Source organism: Oryctolagus cuniculus, chromosome 7, assembly GCF_051225735.1.
Source record: "Oryctolagus cuniculus isolate XC-2025 breed Fujian yellow rabbit chromosome 7, ASM5122573v1, whole genome shotgun sequence".
In the NCBI taxonomy this organism is placed as follows: domain Eukaryota; kingdom Metazoa; phylum Chordata; class Mammalia; order Lagomorpha; family Leporidae; genus Oryctolagus; species Oryctolagus cuniculus.
The window spans coordinates 122,964,814-122,987,850 of NC_142873.1; the positions used below are offsets into that span (position 1 = coordinate 122,964,814).

Here is a 23,037-nt window from a genome sequence, read left to right on the forward strand (position 1 = left end):
GCTACTTGCCTTTGTCACAATAGTGAACTGATAAATACAGTCTTGCATTTTTATCCCCTCCTAGTTCCTAATCTAGTTCCTCTTCATCCTAAAAACATGTTCAGATCTTATCATCATGAAAAATACTCCTTCAAACCTGGCTCCCCCTCAAGCTACAACTCCATCACCACCCCCACCACGCACACACACAGCCAAGCTTCTTTGAATGATCTACACCAGATGATTCTCCTTCATCTTCTATTCACTTAAGTCATTCTAATTGGCTTCTTATCTGACTAAAATTGAATCTAACTATTAAATTCAGTTTATAGCTTTTGTCAGATACCATACTATGTCATATCTTTAAATGTTCACAACACTTCGTGGGTCAGCATTGCTCATACTCTACTCTTGCAGTATGAAGACATTTGCCAGGAGTTCTTCAGAGCACAGTAGATTCTTGAACTCCACCTCTTCTGAATTTAAATTAGTTGTCTTTGATATTGTTATTTTTCTTGTTATGTACCATAGCTATTTATTCCTTAATCTTTTTAAGATTTATTTATTTATTCAAAAGGCAGAGAGGCAGAAAGAGAGTGAGAGAGAGAGAGATATCTTCTATCTGCTGGTTCACTCCCCCAAATGGCTGCCAGGGCCAGGGCCTGGCCTATTCAAAGCCAAGAACCAGGAGCTTCTTCCGGGTCTCACAGGTGGTGCAAGGTCTTGGAGCATCTTCCACTGCTTTTCCAGGCTTATTAGCAGAGAGCTGGATCAGAAGTGGAGCAGCTGGGACTTGAAGTTGGCACCTTTACCTGCTAAGTAACAGCACCAGTCTGTCTTCCTTAATCTTAATCCTATTAAACTTTTATTTATTTACTTGAAAGTCAATGTTACACAGAGAGAGAAGAGAAGCAGAAAGAGGGAGAAAGAGAGAGAGAGGTCTTCCATCTGCTGGTTCACTCCCCAGATGGCTGCAATGGCTAGAGCTGTGCCAATCTGAAGCCGGGAACAAGGAGCTTGTTCCAGGTCTCCCACGCAGGTGCAGGGCCCCAAGGACTTGGGCCATCTTCCACTGCTATCCCAGGCCGCAGCAGAGAGCTGGATCAGAAGTGGAGCAGCTGGATCTCGATCCGTTGTCCATGTGGGATGCCAGCACTGCAGGTGGTGCTTTACCCGCTATGGCATAGCACCGGCCCCAATCCTACTAAATTTACTTTGTTTTTGTCTTCCCTCCCATTCTAGGAATTTTCTGACCTTCTTTGACTTTCTCTGAATTAATTTGCTTATCTTTTATAGCCATCTTCCTTAGTGTTTTACTGGTTTCTCTTCCTTTACCACTTAAAAAATGATACAGATACAAGTAAAGTTACAGAAATATGTACCATATATGGAGGTATTATAAATTCTTATCCTTATCACTCTTCCTCTATTTTTTCTTTTTTTTCCGCTCTATTTTTCCAACAATGGTCTTATTCCTTTCTGTAGCTAATATTTTTATTTATAAATATATGCTGATTACTTCCAAATCTAAGTCTGTTCTTGATCTTATTCCTGAGCTCCTGGAAAGTTTTTTTGTCCTTGTTGTCTACATATTAAATATTTCACCTGGATGCCCTAAGGCTACTTCAAGGTTTTGTTTTTGTTTTTTTTTTAAGATTTTTATTTATTTATTTGACAGGCAGAGTTATAGACAGTGTGAGAAAGACAGAGAGAAAGATCTTCCTTCAGTTGCTTCACTCCCCAAGTGGCCTCAACAGCCAGAGCTGTGCCGATCTGAAGCCAGGAGCCAGGTGCTTCCTCCTGATCTCCAATGCGGGTGCAGGGGCACAAGCACTTGGGCCATCCTCCACTGCTTTCCCAGGCAACAACAGAGAGCTGGACTGGAAGAGGAGCCACCAGGACTAGAACCCGGCACTCATATGGGATGCAGGCGCCAAAGGCGGAGGATTAACCAAGTACGCCACAGTGCCGGCCCCTCAAGTTTATTCTTATGAGAACCAGCCTCCGTGTTGTCTCTCACCAGATTTGGCCTTCTGTAGAAATCTTGATGTTGTTTTGCCTTTTCCATTTTGTTCTTCCCCAGAGATCATTGGTCAACAATTCTCCTATCAGTTCTATTGTACTATATTTTTGGTTTGTCGCCTTTAGTCAGTTTCTGTTGCTCTAGTGTAGGCTGTTAACTTCTAATACTTCAAATTGTGAAATAGGTCTCCCTTCTCATATCCTCATGTCTAATCTGCCATATGCCATCACTGTCTCTGTCTGTCTGTCTGTCTGTCTATCTCTCTCTCCCTCTTAGGCACACACACAGCCATCAGAATTATTTCCTTGAACATTCCTTTGCCTGAATACCATTAGTGATTTCCCTTTTGCTATCAGGGTTAAATCCAAATATCTTAGCACATCTGTTTAAGGACTGCCACAATTGAATTTCCATCAAACATTTTTTCTAGATATTTATTTATTTATTTGAAAAGCAGAGTTACAGATGCAGAGCGAGAGAGAGAGAAAGAGAGAGAGAGAAAGAGAGATATACCAGTCTTCTATCCTCTGGTTCACTCTCCAAATGGCCGCTCGGAAGCCAGGAGCCTGGAGCTGCTTCTGGGTCTTCCAGAAGCCCAAGAACTTGGGCCATCTTCTACTGTTTTCCCAGGCCATAGTAGAGATCTGAATTGGAAGTGGAGCAGCTGGGACTTGAGCTGGTGCCCATATGGGATGCCGGAACTACAGGCTGCAGCTTTTTACCTGCTAGGCCACAGTGCTGGCCCTCCATCAAACATTTTCCCTTGCTACCAATCCACACTTTCCTCTTACATACAGGGCTGGTGATTCACTTTGTCTTTCTGAATTTTTTATTGATTTTTAAAATATACACTTACTTCCTTGAATTTTTTCTTTACCTAGTTTACAAGTCTTTCTGCCCCTGTCTTCGCATGAACCTTGATACCTTTCTTCAAAGTGTGAGTTAAGTTTTAGCACTTGTGTAAGACCTTAGCCGGCGCCGTGGCTCAATAGGCTAATCCTCCACCTTGCGGCGCCGGCACACCGGGTTCTAGTCCCGGTTGGGGCGCCGGATTCTGTCCCGGTTGCCCCTCTTCCAGGCCAGCTCTCTGCTATGGCCAGGGAGTGCAGTGGAGGATGGCCCAGGTGCTTGGGCCCTGCACCCCATGGGAGACCAGGAAAAGCACCTGGCTCCTGGCTCCTGCCAGGATCAGCGCGGTGCGCCGGCTGCAGCGGCGGCCATTGGAGGGTGAACCAGCGGCAAAGGAAGACCTTTCTCTCTGTCTCTCTCTCTCACTGTCCACTCTGCCTGTCAAAAAAAAAAAAAAAAAAAAAAAAAAAAAAAAAAAAGACCTTGCACTCTTCCTTACTAGTTCTAAAATCACTTATCACTGTCCCCTTTATTCTCCAATATCATTTGTTTATAGCTTTATTGTATTTCTTATAAATACACACGTATATACCACATTCTAAAGAAGTATCTTATTGAATGGGAATTTCTTGAAGCCTGGAGCCTTGTTTTATTTCTATATCCCTACCTTTTAACCTAGTCCCTGAACATAACAGGTAGTTCGTTTTCGGAATGAAACATGCTTCATTTATAAGCTTGTTTTAATAACAGTTATGAATTTTTGTCTGTCAGCATTTCCTTTAGAATTTCTTCTTGTTGCTCCCACTCCCAGTGAGTTTGTTGCTCTCCTTTGAATTTATGTGACATGACACTTATCACTCAGTATTATAATTATCTATATATCATAGATAATGCTCCTTGAGAGAACATGGGCTGTGTCTTTCAAACAGCTTCAGACAGTTTGGCACTAAGTAGGGATTCATAAAATTTTGTTGAATGATGAAAGGAATAAATGAATAAAATAAAGCCAAAATAGAATCACAGAATTTTGAGCTGTTTTTTAAATTCTGAATCAATAGCTTCTTTGGATTCAAACAATTTTAGGACAGCCATAACAGATAGCAAGAGATTGTCTATTCTCATCAGCAAACATTAATGAAAAAAGATTGTTTATCTCATTTTTTAGAAAAAGCTTTCCCTAACCTGTTAGATGACTGATAAGAAAATGTGAAGAGATTGGGAGTTCCTTATACATAATTAAGTAGCTCATTCTTGCAGTTACTTCAATAATTCATATTTGAAATATACTTTTTTCAACAAAATTGGCTTTTTAGATACCTGCCTTTGAAGATGTTTTGGTTGTAGGATTTTGTTTTCAGGGATTTTAAGAGATTGGAGGACTCTGTACTTTCTGAAGACAAATAATGATTTAGGTAGACACATGGATAAATTGAAATCACTATCAGTATGGAATAAAGTGTTATTGTATTGAAAAGGGCTGTTATTTGATTGGAAGCTGAATTTTGATAAAGGGGATAGATGTAGCACAGTGAAATAAAAGATGAAAGAAGAAAGAAGTGTTTATAGAACATCTCCCTTTTTTCTTCCATGTGTCCCCCAACCACTATTCTTAAACTAGTGCCTCTCAAAGAGAAGCCTGTATACTAGGCAAGACTAAGTGAAGACTAAGAGGATAGCTCAGCTAAGAGAGGCTGTGAGAAGTTTTGTCACCCTTCCCTGGGCCTTCCTTTCTTTCCACTTGGTTGAGAACCTGACCCAGCACTAAAAAGTAACATACAGTAGGTCTTGATTCTTTATCTAAGACTAAGTCTTAGTGTTAAAGTGAACTTCACACTGCAGACATTTGATTGCATGAAACAGGAAATTCAAACACAATTGTCCTAGTAAATATGTTATTTTGTAGAGGAGGCTCTCTGATGGCTTTGAAATAAGAAAGAGTTTTGAATTTTTAGGCTATTGAATAGCTGAAACTGGAAGATTTTGGTTTTGCAGAAAAAAATATGGAAAGGATTAGGATTTCATTTAGCAACAAATTTTGTGCAAAATAGAGGTAGAATCAGAAGAGGAAGTAAATGGCTTATAGCACAGACAATTCATTTATTCATCCAAAAAGTATATCTTTGTTACCTGTCTATACAAAGCATTAGAAAGACTGAAATGAGAGTGAAAATGTAATTGTTGGCAATAATGTTTGGATATGCCCGAGCAGAAAATGCTGAACATACTGAGTCAAATGGAGTAAATATCTTAGCTCCACATTTGAAACAACAAGACCCACTAAACCAATGGTTTTAAAAAGTGTTCCACAGAATCCTGAGATTCTTCAGAGATACCTTACCTGTCAAATGGGTGGGAGGAAGAAAATGCCAAATCCAAGAGCATTAAAACACCCATGGCTGTAGCCCTCTAACATCAAGCAGAGCAGTTCTACTTCTGTCTATTGCAATATGCATAATACATTATGCATTGTCATTATACATGCTTTATTTAGGCACGTGGAGCATGCGGGGCAGGGGTAACCCTGTGAAATAAGGTAGAAAACTACTGCTGAGAGATCTCTAAGATCTCTTCCAGCTTTAAAATCTGTGATTCAGTAACTGGCTGATTTCTGACATTCCCTGTAGCTAAATAAGAGTCTTTGATTGTGTTTTTCTTAATGCTTTTCTGGCAGATATTTATTTCTAAAGCAGGCTCTTCTGCGTAGACTCAAAGATGGAATTATTTTCCCATTTTTATACCTTAAGTACAAAGAGCTATATTTTAAAAGAGAAATCTTGGCCGGCACCACAGCTCAGTAGGCTAACCTCCACCTGCGGCTCCGGCACCCCAGGTTCTAGTCCCGGTCGGAGCGCCGGATTCTATCCCGGTTGCTCCTCTTCCAGTCCAGCTCTCTGCTGTGGCCCGGGAAGGCAGTGGAGGATGGCCCAAGTGCTTGGGCCCAGCACCTGCATGGGAGACCAAGAGAAGCACCTGGCTCCTGGCTTCGGATCAGCGCGGTGTGCCGGCCGCAGTGCGCCAGCCGTGGTGGCCATTGGAGGGTGAACTGACAGAAAAAAAAAGGAAGACCTTTCTCTCTTTCTCTCTCACTGTCCACTCTGCCTGGAAAAAAAAAAAAAAGAGAGAGAGAGAAATCTTATTTACTAAATAGCCCTTGTAGACTTTAATTATTGAATAGAGTACAGACAGGCATTTAAACAGATAGCTTGCTTGTACCTCTTCTCTACTGAAGCATGAGTATTTTTGACAATATTTACAAATTGATTCAAATGTTTTAAATGTCATGATCATGGAATCCTATTCTAAACTAAAGAACAGCAGCCTGGTTCATATTTTGAAGTTGATTTTTTGTTTGTTTTAATTTACTTGAGAGAGAAACCAAGAGGAGTGGGAAGGAGAAAGGGAAGAGGGTACAAGAGGGGAGGGAAGGGAAGGGCACGAAGGTCACTCCCCCAAATGCCCACAGTGACCAGGACTGGGCCTGGTTAAAACCATGAGTCAGGAACTGCATTCAGGTTTCCTGTGTGGGTAGCAGGGACTTAACTACTTGAACTGTCACCGTCTGCTTCCCTGGGTCTGCAGTGGGAAGAAGCTGGAATCAGGAACTGGAACCAGAATTTGGGCCCAGGCAGCTGAATGTCTACTTACCAATGCTGATGTTTTTAATACCTTAAGCTTAACTGATGTTACTGAAAACAGAACAAAAGAAGTAGAGCATGTTTTTCAGTGCCTAGCATGTTGTAAATTCTCAATAAACATTTTTTGAATTAAAATATTATTACGTTTCATATTTAATAGCTGTAAGTTTACAAAGAGTAGTGTAGTTCATACTATCTTCCAATAACACAATAAGGATAGTCTACCATATTTATCTCATTTCACTAAAGAGAAATTTAAAAACCACTGCAGTAAGAAAATTCCAACTTTGATAATGCTAGCATTGGTTCTGTCTTCAATAGATTAGTGTGAGCTTTTTGAGACATTCATAGCTTACTTTTCCTTCTGTGCATTTGTACCCATTTCCTCACTTAAAAAGTGCTTAACTATATCCTGTAGCTGAAGATAATCTGTTTTATTAAGTTTGTAATCATCCTTCATTTTCCCTCCAACCTTTGGCCTATAGGCATCACATCAAATTTAGAGATATATGTAAGCCTTAGCTTTATTCTATTAAATGATGTATTGATAAAACTTACAATACTGTGTCCTGTTAGGATTATATAGCATTAAATTTGATATGATAAAATCACTATGAAACTAATCAGAAATTTCCTTGAATAGCAAAGCACCGATGTTCATATGGTTAGTGATAGTGATGGAGATGACTTTGAAGATGCTACAGAATTTGGGGTGGATGATGGAGAAGTATTCGGCATGGCATCATCTGCCCTGAGAAAATCTCCAATGAGTGAGTATTGATAACTCTTTGCGTTCAATATTATAATTCTCTCTTCTAGTACACAACTTTCATGAACAGTGAGTTAAAAATCTCTTTATGAACTCTAGGTTTGAAAAGATGAAATATAGTGAGTGGACAGTCTTTATTAGAACAAGAGCCTTTTCTGTTTTTATTTTATTAAGCCATCAAATTCCCAGCATATTAGTAAAATTTATAAAAAATGGAAGGGAATGTTACTTTGGTTTCACATATACAATGGGGTAAGATTTGCTTTCCTTTAAACCTAGAGGTTGCTCAACAAACAGCTGTACTTTCTGTGATTGTACTTGTTTCCTATCATACTATCACAGAATCACTTTTAAGAATAGTAATTCTACTTTTCAATTCAATAGTAGCCATCTTTGGAAAAAATATATATATGCCATCTCTCTCACTTGCACTTATGAGATGCATGCTGTAGAACAGTAAGCAGTACTATATGCAAAGTGACTGCTAACATATGTCCTTAAATTACTCACTTACTCTGAAATTAAGGAACTCCTGTGGGCCGAAACAGATGTGATATTTACATAAAATTTATTACTTTCCCAATTTGTAAGGCTTTTAAAATAATTTCAAGACCCTTTTTATATAATATAATCACAAGGTATTTATTTCAAGAAAACACTGAAATCCTATTTGATGACTGGCATATATTTTAAATGCTTAGTAGGATTGTGTCAGTTTTCAAAATTTGTGAGCTGGTAGTTTTTTGAAGGTTCTTTTTCATTCTAACTTGATGAAATCTCCTAATGTATGTTGAATTAAAATGTCCCTTCAGATATATCACAAAAGCTAAGATTTAATTTTATTTCCTCTTTATTGATTACATATATTTCTTATATGTGGGATTAGATGTTATGTGGTTTGTTTTTTGTGTCTATTTGTTTTGGTTTTTTTTTGTTTTTGTTTTTTCTTTTGTTTGTTTTTTAGTGCCAGAAAACGCAGAAAATGAAGGAGATGCCTTATTACAATTTACAGCAGAGTTTTCTTCAAGGTAGGGTTAGGATATTAACTATATAAAATTGATGTTCTTGTATGCAACTGTGATTTTTCTGGGGCAATTTTAATCATAGATTATTCAAAATTTCTCCTTAAAGTATTCAAAGGATAGACTTATTAATTTATACTATCCAGATAGGGAAACACATACCATTTAATGTAATATAACAACTAAGCCATTTATGCTGCTTCAAAGATCTATTCAGCTTATTGCTATATTTTTATAGAAGTTCAATAAATGAATCACTGGCTTAATATCTGAATTATATACCTAAGAGAACGAAAATACAGAATACTAGAACAGATAGAATAATATTAAGTAAAAAGATAATTTTAAAATTATAAATATAAATGAATTTTCTTTCCATTTTTATTTTAGAATTGTTTAGCATTTTCTTTAATAGTCTAATATAAAACATTTTATATTATTTGAAAGTCTGATGAAATAAATTTAAAGAGGATAAATATTTAATCCTCAACTTTGGTATATAAATAATATTTAATTTAGTGCTCTTTTCTGATGTAATGTGATTTGGAAACTGCAAAAAAATAATTCACTGTCTCTGTTATAATTCCTAAATAAATGAAGTAACAAAGGAATTTAAGGCTGATGTAGACCAGAAAAATCTTATGAAACTCATTAATCAAGAATTACTCTTTATAATAGCATAATTTCATTGTACTTGTTAAATCTATTTACTTTATTTTACTTAAATTTACTTGAAATTTCAGTGTTTCAAATATCAGTATAGGCCAAGAAGAATTCTAAAAAATAATGGAACTCATTTCCAAGCTTTTAAAGAAATGTTGTACTGTTTGGTCTGCACTAACTTAAAAGTCATTGTTTAGATTTGTGAATCCTTGAAATGAATTTAAAATGTATCTTCATTAATAGATTCAATTTTTCCTATAGATATGGTGACTGCCATCCTGTATTTTTTATTGGCTCATTAGAAGCTGCTTTTCAAGAGGCCTTCTTTGTGAAAGCCCGAGATGTAAGTGCACTCTTCCACCTTTACTGATTTAAAAGTGCATCCTAAAAAAAAAAAAAAGTGCATGGTATACCACTGAGGCAATGATTAATGTTTTGTGTTTTAAGTTTGAAGACTTGATTTTGTTTCTTGTTCATCTACCAACCAAATCTTCACCAAAATGCCTGTTTCAGAGGAGCATTAGCGTAGTAGGGTACTGCTGACTCTTCCAGAAAGCCTTGTAAATTTGGAATTAGGGATTTTTTTTTTTTTTTTGGGGTGGGTGAGCCAAAGATGGACATGCTTAAAAGGAGCCATGCTATATATTTGTATTCTTTTCAGTTACAAAAATGACATATTCTTGATAGAGAATTTGTCTTTCATTCTTTTTCCCAAAGTGATTATTTCATGTAATAGTCCAGTGCGCCCCTTTTATCCCTGGGGATAAGATTCCAAGATCCCCAGTGCCAAACTCTGTATATTTGGAACCTGAAATTTGAAACTTTTTGAACACTGTGTATTCAGAGTTTCAGATTATAGGTTAAGGTGTTCTTAGTTTTTCAGGCATTTGGTACAGTAGTTAAAGCACCATTTAGGACATGCTTATCCCATGAATTCAAGTCTCCACTTCTGATTCCATCTTGGAAGACAATAAGTCAAGTCCTTGTGTTGTTGCCATCCATATTGCAGGCCCAGATTGACCACCACGCTGCTGCCTTCAGCCTGGCACAGCCCTGGCAGAGGGTATCTGGGGAATGAACCAATGGATATAAGAGATTTTAAATTTTAAAACTTGAAAAGCTTTTTTTAAACTTATGGTACAGGTATTTGACTCAGTGATTAAAATACCGTTTATGACACCCTTATCCCATATTAGAGGGTCTGGTTCAAGTCCCAGCACCATGTGTGGTTCTTGATAATGTACAACCTGGGAGGTAGCATGTAATTACTCAAGTAGTTGGATCTCAGCCACCCATATGGGAGACCTGGATTAAATTCAGGTTACTGGCTTTGTCCTGGCCCAGCCCTGGCATTTACAGGCATTTGGGAATGAACCAACAGATGAAAGCGTGTTCACTTTGTCTCTCTGCCTTTCAAATAACATAAAAATTAATAAATAAAATATCTTTTAGATCTGAAGAACTACAGAATCTTCTGCTCCTAAATATTGCAAAATAAATTTCTTATTTTGTTGTTTTCCTGTACATATACAGCTATGATGTCTAGTTTTTAAGTTAGGCACAGTCAGTATGACATTAGCAACAATATAATAGGGCAATTATAATAATATAATGAAATAAAAGTTACATTATTATGGTCATCTCCCCTGCCCCCCATTTCTGTCTGTTTCTATTTTATTTTCACCTTTTCACTTTGGGATAGCCAAATTGCCACAATCAGTACTCTTGCATTTTGGGGACCATAGGTGGAATAAGAATTACTTGAATAAGAGGGCACTGTGATACCACAAGAGTCAATCAAGTAAGTGAAGTGACTACTCTGATACTCAAATAAAATAGCATGTATAGTAATATATAAGGTGAGACAGCAGAATAGTATGAGATTTTTATCAGACTACTCAGATTGGTATGCAATTTGAAACTTTGGAATTTTTAATTTCTAGATTTATCTATTTCATGTTTTCAGATCACAGTTGATCACAGATAATTGAAACCCTCAAAAGAAAAACTGAGGATAAGGGGAGCTACTGTAGTTATCTAATAATGACAGTATTTAGTCACTTTTAGAAAAAAAAATGTTTTTTAAACATAGAAACAGGCTTTATAATCTCAAAATCAATTATATTAAAGTTTATAGCAAAAATTCAGAACATACATTCTGAGCAAGAAAGTTCTCATCACTCTATTTGTATGCTGACACAGCAGGCAAGACTCAGTAATGTGTCTTGCCTAACAGCAGCTTCAGCACTTCCTTGCTATGGCTTGAATGTCTTCTCCAGAAATTCATGTTAAAATTTAAATACCATTGGCCGGCACTGCGGCTCACTAGGCTAATCCTCCACCTTGTGGCGCCTGCACACTGTGTTCTAGTCCCGGTCGGGGCGCCGGATTCTGTCCCAGTTGCCCCTCTTCCAGGCCAGCTCTCTGCTGTGGCCAGGGAGTGCTTGGGCCCTGCACCCCATGGGAGACCGGGAGAAGCACCTGGCTCCTGCCATCGGATCAGCGCGGTGCGCCGGCCGTGGCAGCCATTGGAGGGTGAACCAATGGCAAAGGAAGACCTTTCTCTCTGTCTCTTTCTCTCTCACTGTCCACTCTGCCTGTCAAAAAAAAAAAAAGAAAAGAAAAGAAAAAAAAGAAAAAAAAATTAAATACCATTGCTAACAGTGTTCAGAGGTAGTATCTTTATTTTTTTTTAAAGATTTATTTATTTATTTATTTGAGAGTCAAAGTTGCACAGAGAGAGGAGAGGCAGAGACAGAGAGAGACAGGGGTCTTCCATCTAATGGTTCACCCCCTAATTGGCCACAACGGCCAGAGCTGCACCAGTCTGAAACTGGGAGCCAGGAGCTTCTTCTGGGTCTCCTGTATGGGTGCAAGGGCCCAAGGAATTAGGCCATCTTCTACTGTTTTTCCAGGCCATAGCAGAGAACTGGATTGGAAGTGGAGCAGCCGGGTCTCGAACTGGCGCCCGTATGGGATGCCAGCGCTTCAGGCCAGGGCATTGACCCACTGCGCCACAGTGCCGGCCCCAGAGGTGGTATCTTTGAAAATGTTTACTTCCTGGAGCACTGTCCTCCAGAATGGATTAAGGACCTTATGGTAGAAATGGGTTAATTGTCTCAGGACTTTGTGCCAAATCCCTTAACCCACAATCCCCCACCTCCTTGATGCTTTCCACCGTGTAATGATACAGCAAAAGGCTCTCACCAGACATGGCACCTCAGAGTTGAACTTCGATTGCTGGAACCATGAGCCAAATAAACTTAGATTTAATATACCCATTCTCAGGTATTCTGTTATAGCAGCAGAAAATGAGCTAGGGCACTCCCTTGTATTTAACAAACCTGGCAGTAGTATATCATTTATGCTTCCCTATAATCTTATTCTTCTTTCATGTTTCCCCACTGCCAGGTATGCTTTCACCATGATCTTACCTGGATGACTCCTGTTCTTCCTTTGATACTTCACCTTTTCTGGTTCTTCTACTTCTCTGACACTGGCCATAGCCACCCTTATCTTATTGTTACACTTAACATTGTTTATAACTACCCATTCTTTCTATGTGTGTGTGTGTGTGTGTATAATATATATATATATATATATATATATATATACACACACATCTTCCAAGGAGATTGGATTTGGGGGAGGGGGGGGACAGGAACTGTGTCCCTTATGTCACTCACATGGTAGATAATAAATTTTTAATGCATGAACAGAAAAAGAGAGGGAGGAAGTAATAGTGTATTGATTTTACTGTTTTTTTTTCCCCCCACAGGCAGAGTGGACAGTGAGAGAGAGAGAGAGAGAGAGACAGAGAGAAAGGTCTTCCTTTGCTGTTGGTTCATCCTCCAGTGGCCACCGCGGCCAGCGCGCTGCAGCCGGTGCACCGCGCTGATCCGATGGCAGGAGCCAGGTACTTCTCCTGGTCTCCCATGGGGTGCAGGGCCCAAGGACTTGGGCCATCCTCCACTGCACTCCCTGGCCACAGCAGAGAGCTGGCCTGGAAGAGGGGCAACCGGGACAGAATCCGGCGCCCCGACCGGGACTAGAACCCGGTGTGCCGGTGCCGCAAGGCGGAGGATTAGCCTATTGAGCCACGGCACTGGCGATAGTGTATAGATTTTAAAATAGAATTCTAATATGATAATTAGCAAACTTGGAGCTATCATTACCAATTAAATAAAGTAGATGGAGAAACAAACTGTTCCTTACTCTAAGAATAATAGAATAACCCTTTTTAAAGGCTGTTTTAAGCATTTTTAAAAATTTATTTGACAGGTAGAGTTATAGACAGTGAGAGAGAGAGAGAGAGACAGAGAAAAACATCTTCCTTCCATTGGTTCACTCCCCAAATGGCTGCTACAGCCGGCAGGCTGTGCCGATCTGAAGCCAGGAACCAGGTGCTTCCTCCTGGTCTCCCATGAAGGCGCAGGGGCCCAAACACTTGGGCCATCCTCCACTGCCTTCCCTGGGCCACAGCAGAGAGCTGGACTGGAAGAGGAGCAACTGGGACTAGAACCCAGCACCCATATGGGATGCCGGTGCCGCAGGCGGAGGATTGATTAACCACGTTAGCCACGGCGCCAGCCCCCAGCATTTACTTTTGAACTACTAAATCTGTATGAAATGACTTTTATTTTGAAAGAAATGCATGTTTATTATAATATATTTAATGGATTCCATAAATACAAGTTAATGGGAAATGCTGGAAAGCAAAGAGAAAATATTCTAGTACAGATTAACTATTAACTTTATGATATATATTTTTCCATGTTTTATAGTATGTTTAGATGAGTATTTATGAATATATATAAATTGGATCCTGTTATAATTCTACCTTTTTCAACTTTTGATAGTATGTGGTCATTTTCTTAACTATATATTCTTTCATAGTATTTTAACTTTTTTTTTGGACAGGCAGAGTGGATAGTGAGAGAGAGAGACAGAGAGAAAGGTCTTCCTTTTGCCGTTGGTTCACCCTCCAATGGCCGCCACGGCTGGCGCGCTGCTGCCGGCACATCACGCTGATCAGAAGGCAGGAGCCAGGTACTTCTCCTGGTCTCCCATGGGGTGCAGGGCCCAGGCACTTGGACCATCCTCCACTGCACTCCCTGGCTACAGCAGAGAGCTGGCCTGGAAGAGGGGCAACCGGGACAGAATCCGGCGCCCCAACCAGGACTAGAACCTGGTGTGCAGGCGCCGCAAGGCGGAGGATTAGCCTATTGAGCTGCGGCGCCGGCCTTAACATTTATTATAAAAAGTTTCTAATACAAAAAATAGAATAGTATAATAAACACCAAATTCCCCTAGACCTTATATTCAGTAATTATGAAGAGCAGATATTTAGCCTAGTAGTTAAGCCAACATTGGAGTATCCACTACCCGTATGAGAGTGCCTAGATGCAATCTCTACCTTTACTACCAATTCCAGCTTCCTGGTAATGTACACCCTGCGAGGCAGCAGGTGATGACTCAAGTAGTTGAAGCCCTGGCCTTTACTTGAAGACCTGAATTGATTCCTGGCTCCTGGGTTCAGCCTGACCTAACCCCAGCTATTGTAGATATTTGTGAAATGACTCAGCAGATGAGAGCTCTATCACTCCCTCTGTCTCCCTGCCCTCTCAAACAAATACACACTTAAAAAATAATGTTTTATTTCAGAAGTTTTACTTTTTTCCATATTCAGGCTTCCTAAAGTCTTAATAGAGTGTTATGACTTAGTAGCTTCAGAAGTTTAGCCACTACAAACTGACAAAATAGCAATATGTGAAACAGTTGCTTACATCTTATAAACTTTCTTGGATTTGTAATTCTGATGAATAAATTTTTATAATTTTTGTTTCAGTTCCTCTCTGGCTGAAAATAGGAATGTTGCTGGAACAGAAAAAAAATACAATTAATAAAACAAATATAAAATAAAGTAATAAAGTTTTTAATTTTTTATGTTCATAGCTGTTAAGCTTTTGAAGTTAATAAAACTTAAACTCTTCAAAACATTTAGAATACCCTTTATAGTTATTATTTGCTAAACCATTTCAATGTAAATTATAAACATTATACTTGACCCGTAAAAATTTCATTATGTATTTTCCATTATTAATTATATTCTCTGAGTCATAATACCTTTATTACATGTAACAAAATTGAAAATTTCTTTATATAATCTAATATCTAGTATGCATTCAGACTTCACCAGTTGTCCCCAGAATATCTTTATAGGTAACCTTTTTTTTTCTTTTTGGAATCACAATCAATTCAAAGATGAAAAATTATAATTGAATACTAGAATTAAGTATAAAGCTTTGTTGAGTTCAAGTGAAAAACTTTTTGCAAGAAAGCCTGGTAAATAATACTGTTTTAACACAATTTTTAGCCATTATGAAATCTTTCATTGTGTAGCCTTGCTATTATATGTAAACAGTCACTTTTTACTGGATGTAAATATGTTCCAAAGAATATCTGATTATAGCTTCTACTTCATCCATTTATCAAGTCATTCTGCAATAAGAATATGTTTGGGATATATCTGTTTCTGTTTCTCTGCAAGATAGCAGTTGAGGTAACTGGTAATATTGGGGCATTTTGCACCTTAAATTATAGCTCCCAAAATAGGCAAAGATATTTTTAAAATCCCATTTCAAAAGCATCTATAAGATATACCATGAGAATGCATACCTCATACGGTAAAGCTCTAAATGCAGATATTTAAATAACAACATATTATAGACACATTTTACTGTCTTGTGTCATAAATTTGTATTTGAATTTATTCACACTGATAATCCCTTGAGGAAGATAAGCTCCTGTTTATTAAATCCTAGATATTTCCAGTGAAACAATTGATTGTTTGCCTTTGATTAGTATCTAAATATTTTAGCAGGTGAACATCATTGGTTCATGTAATTAAATATTTTGCTTCATATGAGATTTGTACCAAAATTCATTGATTTCCCTGGACTGCTAAAATGTCTTTATCTTTCTCCCCTTGGTCCAGAGTTGTTTTCATTTCAAAGTTTAAATCAACCATTTATGCAGTTTACTACATTTCTCTAAAGTAAAATTTAACCTCATGACAGAATAATTACTCAAAATTAAAGCTAAATAGGTACATTTATTGCAGTGTTCAAGCAGAGGGGAGTATAAATATTCTTTTAACTCTGTGTACAAAACAGTAATTGTAGTACTACTTCAGATTTATAAGATGCTCTGTGCCTTATGGTATCCTTTACCTATCCCATTTGAACCCCACAACAAACTAGTGAGATCGGGACATACAGTATCATTTTAAATATGAGAAAGCTCAGAAAAACTTCATAACTTGCCCAAAGACACATCAATATTAAGTAGTAGAGACCAAATAACAGCTTACTTGTTCTAATACATGTAAGTTATGGTTTCCAAAATACCTCCACACTTCATTTTTCAGTGTTACCTTCTGTAGTGCAAAATTCAATTATTAAACTTTATCTCTTCTTTTCAGATTTCACGTGAGTTAAAATAAATCTTATTTAATATTATTTTTTAAAGTTTCTGAGTAAGTTATACTTAAGAAACTTGCTTATGCTCAGACATTTTAAAGTGAGTGTGACCAACACTGTCGCACTCTTACTAAATTTTTTTCATCTTAAATATCACATGTTTAATTTAAACTGTGGGAGGCACATTAATTTTACCAGGGCAACAGATGAGCCTCAAGCACCAACATTCTTTACTTGAAGTGAGAAATTGAGTTCCAAGAGTAAATAAAAACAAGATTGAAGGTTTAAATCCTCTGCTAGGCTTTTTGAACTTATATACTCATTAAATGTTTATTGGAGTGGTGGGATTACAAAGGATTTGGGGAGCTTCATCAACTGGTATATAGTTAATCACTAAGTAAAACACTACATTTGATAAAGTGTTTCTCACGATGCCACATTCAATCCATCTTAATGAAAACTGCTTCAAACTGATTTCATTTGAGAGCACTTGATGGTGTGAGAGTGCTCTTAGTTCTTTCTGCTTATTTCTTGAGGAATTTACATTACTGTCAATGCAGAGCTCAAGCTGCAGTAAAGCACGTATTTTAAATTCAGTGTGTTTCTTTTTTTTGTTAAAAATATCATGGCAGAGTTTTGACTTATAATAACATTATCAATCAGTGGTATGACTGCCTTCTTTTTCCTTCAACTATGAAGAGTGCTTATCCAAATAAGGGCTTTAAATATTTTTCTTAAACCTACTAAGTATCTAGGATATAGAAGTTTCCTGCCCTTGATAAACTCACTCTAGAGGTTCTGAAAGATAAGACAATACAAATAGATCTATATAATATAATGATGCTATCGAAGCAAAGAGAATAGCTCCCTCAGCAGCCTTAGGAGTGAGATTTCTAGAGGAGATACCGCTAACCTGAATCTGAAAAGGTAAAAATACTTGGCCAAATAATGGAATTCTAAACCAAAGACAGGTCAAAAATAAGGGCAATGTGAGACTCAAATGAGGGAACTAAAACCAGTTTAGTGTTACTAGAGCAAAAGAAAAAACAGAGCAGAGAGTTGCTTTGTAAGACATGAGCCTGGGAGCTGTGTGTGAGACAATGTGGGAGCTGTGATTCCCTGGCATTGGCAGGCATTTAAAAGACACTTCTTGAATAAAATTTGTGTTTTATCATTAGATAAGTAAAGCCAATGTTTACCTCCTTAAGTTTGCAAGAGAGTTTCCACTGATCATACCATCATTCCCTGGGACTTACTTAAGATTCTCTTTCTCCTAATGGCCTCACCACCTCTCATGCCTATGCCTCTGAAACTCTCTTCTACACAATCAAATATACCCTAGAGAATGGTTAGATATTTGTAGTACCTAAAATTCAACAATGATAAAAATCCCAATGCCAAAGCTTATCTCCCTTGTAAAGGATTGTTCCTTTTTTAAAAAAATGTGTATTTTGGGGCTGGCGCTGTGGTGCAGCAGGTTAACGCCCTGGCCTGAAGTGTCGGCATCTCATGTGGGTGCCGGATCTAGTCGTGGCTACTCCTCTTGTGATCCAGCTCTCTGCTATGGGCTGGGGTAGCAGCAGTGAAGATGGCCCAAGTCTTTGGGCCCCTGCACCTGCCTGGGAGACCCAGAGGAAGCTCCTGGCTCCCAGCTTCGGATTGGCGCAGCTCCAGCTGTTCCAGCTACCTGGGGATTGAGCCAGCGGATGGAAGACTCTCTCTGTCTCTACCTCTCTTTGTAACTCTCTTTCAAATAAATAAAATAAATCTTTGAAAAAAATGTATTTCATCTCTGTGATAATAATGCCATTAAACATTATTTATTTATTTATTTATTTGAATGACAGGTATTGACAGAAAAAGAGATATCTTCCATTTACTGGTTCACTCCCCAAATAGCTGCAATAGCCAGGATTGGGCCAGGAGCAGGAGCTTCTTTCTGTCTCATGTGAGTGCAATAGGCCATGTATTTGACCATCCTCTGCTGCTTTCTCAGGTGCATAAGCAGGGAGCTGGATTGGAAGTGGAGCAGCTGAGACTTGAGCTGGTGCTTTGGGATGCAAGCACTACAGGAGGCAACTTAAACTTCTATGTCACAGCCACAACACTGGCCCCAGGATTGTTCCTTTCCTAAGCATCCCTTTGGGAGACTGGGCTTTGATATCAGTAGTCCTGTTATAGCCCTGTATCTATGAGGGAGCTCTTCTATCTGCTGTCCTTAGACTCAGTGTTTCTTCTAAATATTGTATATGTAAATTAAGGAAACAAGTGCTCAATTCCTTATTTCCCATTCAATAGTACTGTGACCTCAAACAAGTAATAGGTTGTTCCTAATCTGAAAAAAGAAACGCAAGGAAATAATGACTATAATATCCACTTGATCTGGTTATTCTAAGGGTTAAGTGGAATACTGGCAAAAAAAAAAAAATACCCAACATTGAGGCTAAAATAGGAGGTGCTATTACAGTTTTGGACAAATTTGAAAAAAATTTAATCATGGGGCTGGTGCCGTGGCGCACTAGGTTAATCATCCGCCTGCGGTGCCTGCATCCCATATGGGCGCCGGTTCTACTCCTGGTTGCTCCTCCTCCGGTCCAGCTCTCTGCTGTGGCCTGGGAAAGCAGTGGAGGATGGCCCGGGTGCTTGGGCCCCTGCACCTGCATGGGAGACCTGGAAGAGGCACCTGGCTCCTGGCTTTGGATCGGCGCAGCTTCGTCTGTTGCTTCCATTTGGTAAGTGAACCAACGGAGGGAAGACCTTTCTCTCTTTCTCACTGTCAAAATTCTTCCTGTCAGTTAAATAGATTTCTCTGTCTCTTTCTCTCTCGCACTGTCTATAATTCTACCTGTCAAATAAATGGATTTTAAAAAATTTAATAACAGAACTAAATTTTCTCATTCAGTTTACAAACTAGCTCTAAGGAAAGTTACAGAAAGGAATTTTAAGAACCCCATGAGCATTTCTATCACTAAAATTAATGTTTCACTCTAACAGTGCTTGTTATCATGTTTTATTATATTTACTTTTAAAAATCAGCCCATTTTAAAGTAATGCTATTTCTAATACCTTGGGTTGCAACAAACTTAATGCCATCATTAATTAATGTCTTTTAAGAAAAATAATATCTATACAAATCTAAAATCACAGCTGTAGCTGGTGAGTTTCTAGCAGCCCATCATCCAGTAAACCGGGCAAACAAATTTCTTTGTGCTTTGGAAAATATGCCCAGTCTGCTCATCTTGTCTGTGTTATTTTTTCAATTGAAATTCCTTAAAGGCAGGGCAATATCTTTTAGAGTAATTTCATATGACAGCTAGAACAACATCCTCAACATGTGTGAGATAAGACTTAAAATGCTAATATAACATTTTTAGGAAAATGTTTTTATTATATAAATGTAAAAAATAAAAATAATACAGAGATATTTTTAAGTAGAAAGTGAGAGTTACCACATAATTCCAAACCTGAAAATCACCACTATTAAATACATTTGCTCTTTAAAAAAATAAGCCTGAATATTAGTCAAAAAGCTGATATGGGAGAGCATTTAACCTAATGGTTAGGCTACCCACATCCCGTATGAACCTTGGTATGGGAACTTTCTCTCAGTCTCTGTCTCCCTGCCTCTCAAGTGAATTAATAAACCCATACTTTTTGTTTGTTTGTTTGTTTTTTTGAAAGAGCGAGAGAGAGAGAGAGAGATCTTCCATCTGCTGGTTCACTCCCCAAATAGCCACAGCAGCCAAGGGTGGGCCAGGCCAAACCCAGGAGCCAGGAGCTTCTTCTGGGTCTCCCACGTGGGTGACAGGGACCCCAACACCTGGTCTGTCTTCTGCTTTCCCAGGACCATAAGCAGGGAGCTGGATCAGAAGTGAAACAAGTGGGACTTAAACTGGTGCCCATGTCAGATGCCAATGCTGCAGGTGGAGGCTTAACCTTCTACACCGCAGCCTCAGCCCCTAAATCTATACTTTTTAAGCTGATATATATTGTATAAATACCACACACCAGATATGCTGATATTTCTACTAAACAGGATATTGTTAGCACCATTTAGAATTTCCTTTAATTCTCCAACTTAGTTATCACATCAGTCTAAAATTATAAAAGTCTTCAGTGCCCATATTAAAAATACTTTAAAATGTTTATTTACTTATTTTCACGTACTTGAAAGGCAAAGCAACACACACATACACACAGAGAGAGACAGAGACAGAGAGAGCGATCTTCCATCTGCTGTTTCACTCTTCCAGATGCCCACAACAGCCAGTGCTGGACTAGTCCTAAGCCTGGAGCTTGACACTCCAACCAGGTCCCTGACATAGGTGACAGGAGCACAGGTACTTGAGCCATCTTTTGCTTCCTCTCAGGATACATTAACAGGAAACTGGATTAGAAGTGGAGTAGGTGGTGTGTGAGCTGGCGCTCTGACATGGGTTTCTGTATCCCAAGCAGAGCTTAGCCAGCTGTGCCACAATGCCTGCCCCAGAAGTATTTTTTAAATTAGTTAATCAATTTATTAAGTTAGCTTCAAGATACTCTACCACGTACAACTTTCTTCCCAATTTACTGCTGTTCACCGTTTTTTAAACCATACTTGGAAAACAAATATTAGTAAAATTTATTAAAATATCAAAAGTAAGACTGAGTTCCGCTTATAGACTTTACCTATTTCTGTATTATTTCTTCCAAAAGGCCCTCCCTGATTCTAAACAATATTTTTTATTCGTATTACTTATGTTAAAACAATAAAAAGCTAAATTGGGTCTCCAAGTATTTCACATGTCAGTTCAATAAGTGTTTCATATCTAACCATAGTACTTAAAAAGCATGATCTGGTAGAAAGAGTACTAATCAGAGTATTCAGGTTTGTATTCTGGCTTCCTATTTCCTAACTAATAACCAGTATATTCTGCCGGTGCCGCAGCTCACTAGGCTAATCCTCCGCCTGCAGCACTGGCACTCTGGGTTCTAGTCCTGGTCGGGGTGCCGGTTCTGTCCGGTTGCTCCTCTTCCAGTCTAGCTTTCTGCTGTGGCCCGGGAAGGCAGTGGAGGATGGCTCAAGTGCTTGGGCCCTGCACCTGCATGGGAGACCAGGAGGAAGCACGTGGCTCCTGGCTTCTGATTGGTGCAGTGCGCTGGCCGTAGCAGCCACTTGGGGGGTGAACCAACGGAAGGAAGACCTTTCTCTCTGTCTCATTCTCTCTCACTGTCTAACTCTGCCTGTCAAATAAAAAACAAACAAACAAACAAACAAAAAAAAAAAACCAGTGTATTCAAGTTCTCTGAGGATCTATTTTTTTCAGCATTTGAAACTTTGGATTATAGTATGTACCTTAAAAGATTGTCTAACCTAAACTTAATTATATATGTAAAACATCTTTGAAACCTATAACAAATATTATGGAGATGTTTGCTCATAGAAATGGACTGAATTAGGTACATTTGGATCTAAAGACTAGACCTTGATACTGACTACATATATAAACTTCTGTTTTCTCTGAGCTGGAGGTAAAAACATCTTGACAATGAACCTACATTTGAATAATGAAGTCTTACCTTAATCATAGCTGAATTATTCATATATACATGTTAGAAAAGATGAATAGTCGGGCCGGCGCCGCGGCTCACTAGGCTAATCCTCCGCCTAGCGGCGCCAGCACACCAGGTTCTAGTCCCGGTCGGGGCGCCAGATTCTGTCCCGGTTGCCCCTCTTCCAGGCCAGCTCTCTGCTGTGGCCAGGGAGTGCAGTGGAGGATGGCCCAAGTGCTTGGGCCCTGCACCCCATGGGAAACCAGGAGAAGCGCCTGGCTCCTGCCATCGGATCAGCGCGGTGAGCTGGCTGCAGCGCGCCAGATGCGGCAGCCATTGGAGGGTGAACCAACAGCAAAGGAAGACCTTTCTCTCTCTCTCTCTCTCACTGTCTACTCTGCCAGTCAAAAAAAAAAAAAAAAAGAAAGAAAGAAAAGATGAATAGTCCAGTTTAGTTGGTCTGAAGTGTGTGTAAGAAAGCAGTGGGAGATAGGGCTGGAAGGTGGAAGTCTGGAGGTGTCTAATCCTAGAAATCCCTGAATGCCAGATAAAGACATGTTTTTGTGTTGGACAGGGATTAGCTTTTTTTAAAAAAATTTATTTATTTATTTGAAAGTCAGAGTTACACACAGAGAGAAGAAGAGGCAGAGAGAGAGAGAGAGAAGTTCTTCCATCCAGTGGTTCACTCCCCAGTTGGCTACAACGACTGGAGATGCTCCAATCTAAAGCCAGGAGCCAGGAGCTTCTGGGTCTCCCACACGGGGACAGGGTTCCAAGGAATTGTGCTGCTTTCCCAGGCCATAGCAGAGCTGGAACAGAAGTGGAGCAGCCAGAACTCGAACCAGCACCCATATGGCATGTCAGCACTGCAGGCAACGGCTTTACCTGCTAAGCCCCATGGATTAGCTTTTGAATGTTTTTGAATAGCAGAGTGACAGTGTCTGAACTGCAACATGGAAAAATTAATATGTAGCAAAGATGGACTTGAAGGAATAAATGAATAACAGTGAGACTGATCTATATATGTTTGTGTACCTATGGACTGTCAAGCAATGATGAGAAGATCATACTATAGTAATAGCAC

At 39.0% G+C, this 23,037-nt stretch overlaps 1 protein-coding gene across 1 annotated transcript in view; it reads left to right on the forward strand.

The window, feature by feature from the left end:
- Positions 1-23,037, forward strand: part of FAF1 (Fas associated factor 1) — a 468,145-nt gene that overhangs the window by 290,691 nt on the left and 154,417 nt on the right. Inside the window, exons 10-12 of the mRNA XM_051857780.3 lie at positions 7,130-7,256; positions 8,220-8,283; positions 9,202-9,283. Coding sequence (XP_051713740.1) covers positions 7,130-7,256; positions 8,220-8,283; positions 9,202-9,283 — 273 coding nt within the window. The remainder of the gene's footprint in view (positions 1-7,129; positions 7,257-8,219; positions 8,284-9,201; positions 9,284-23,037) is intronic.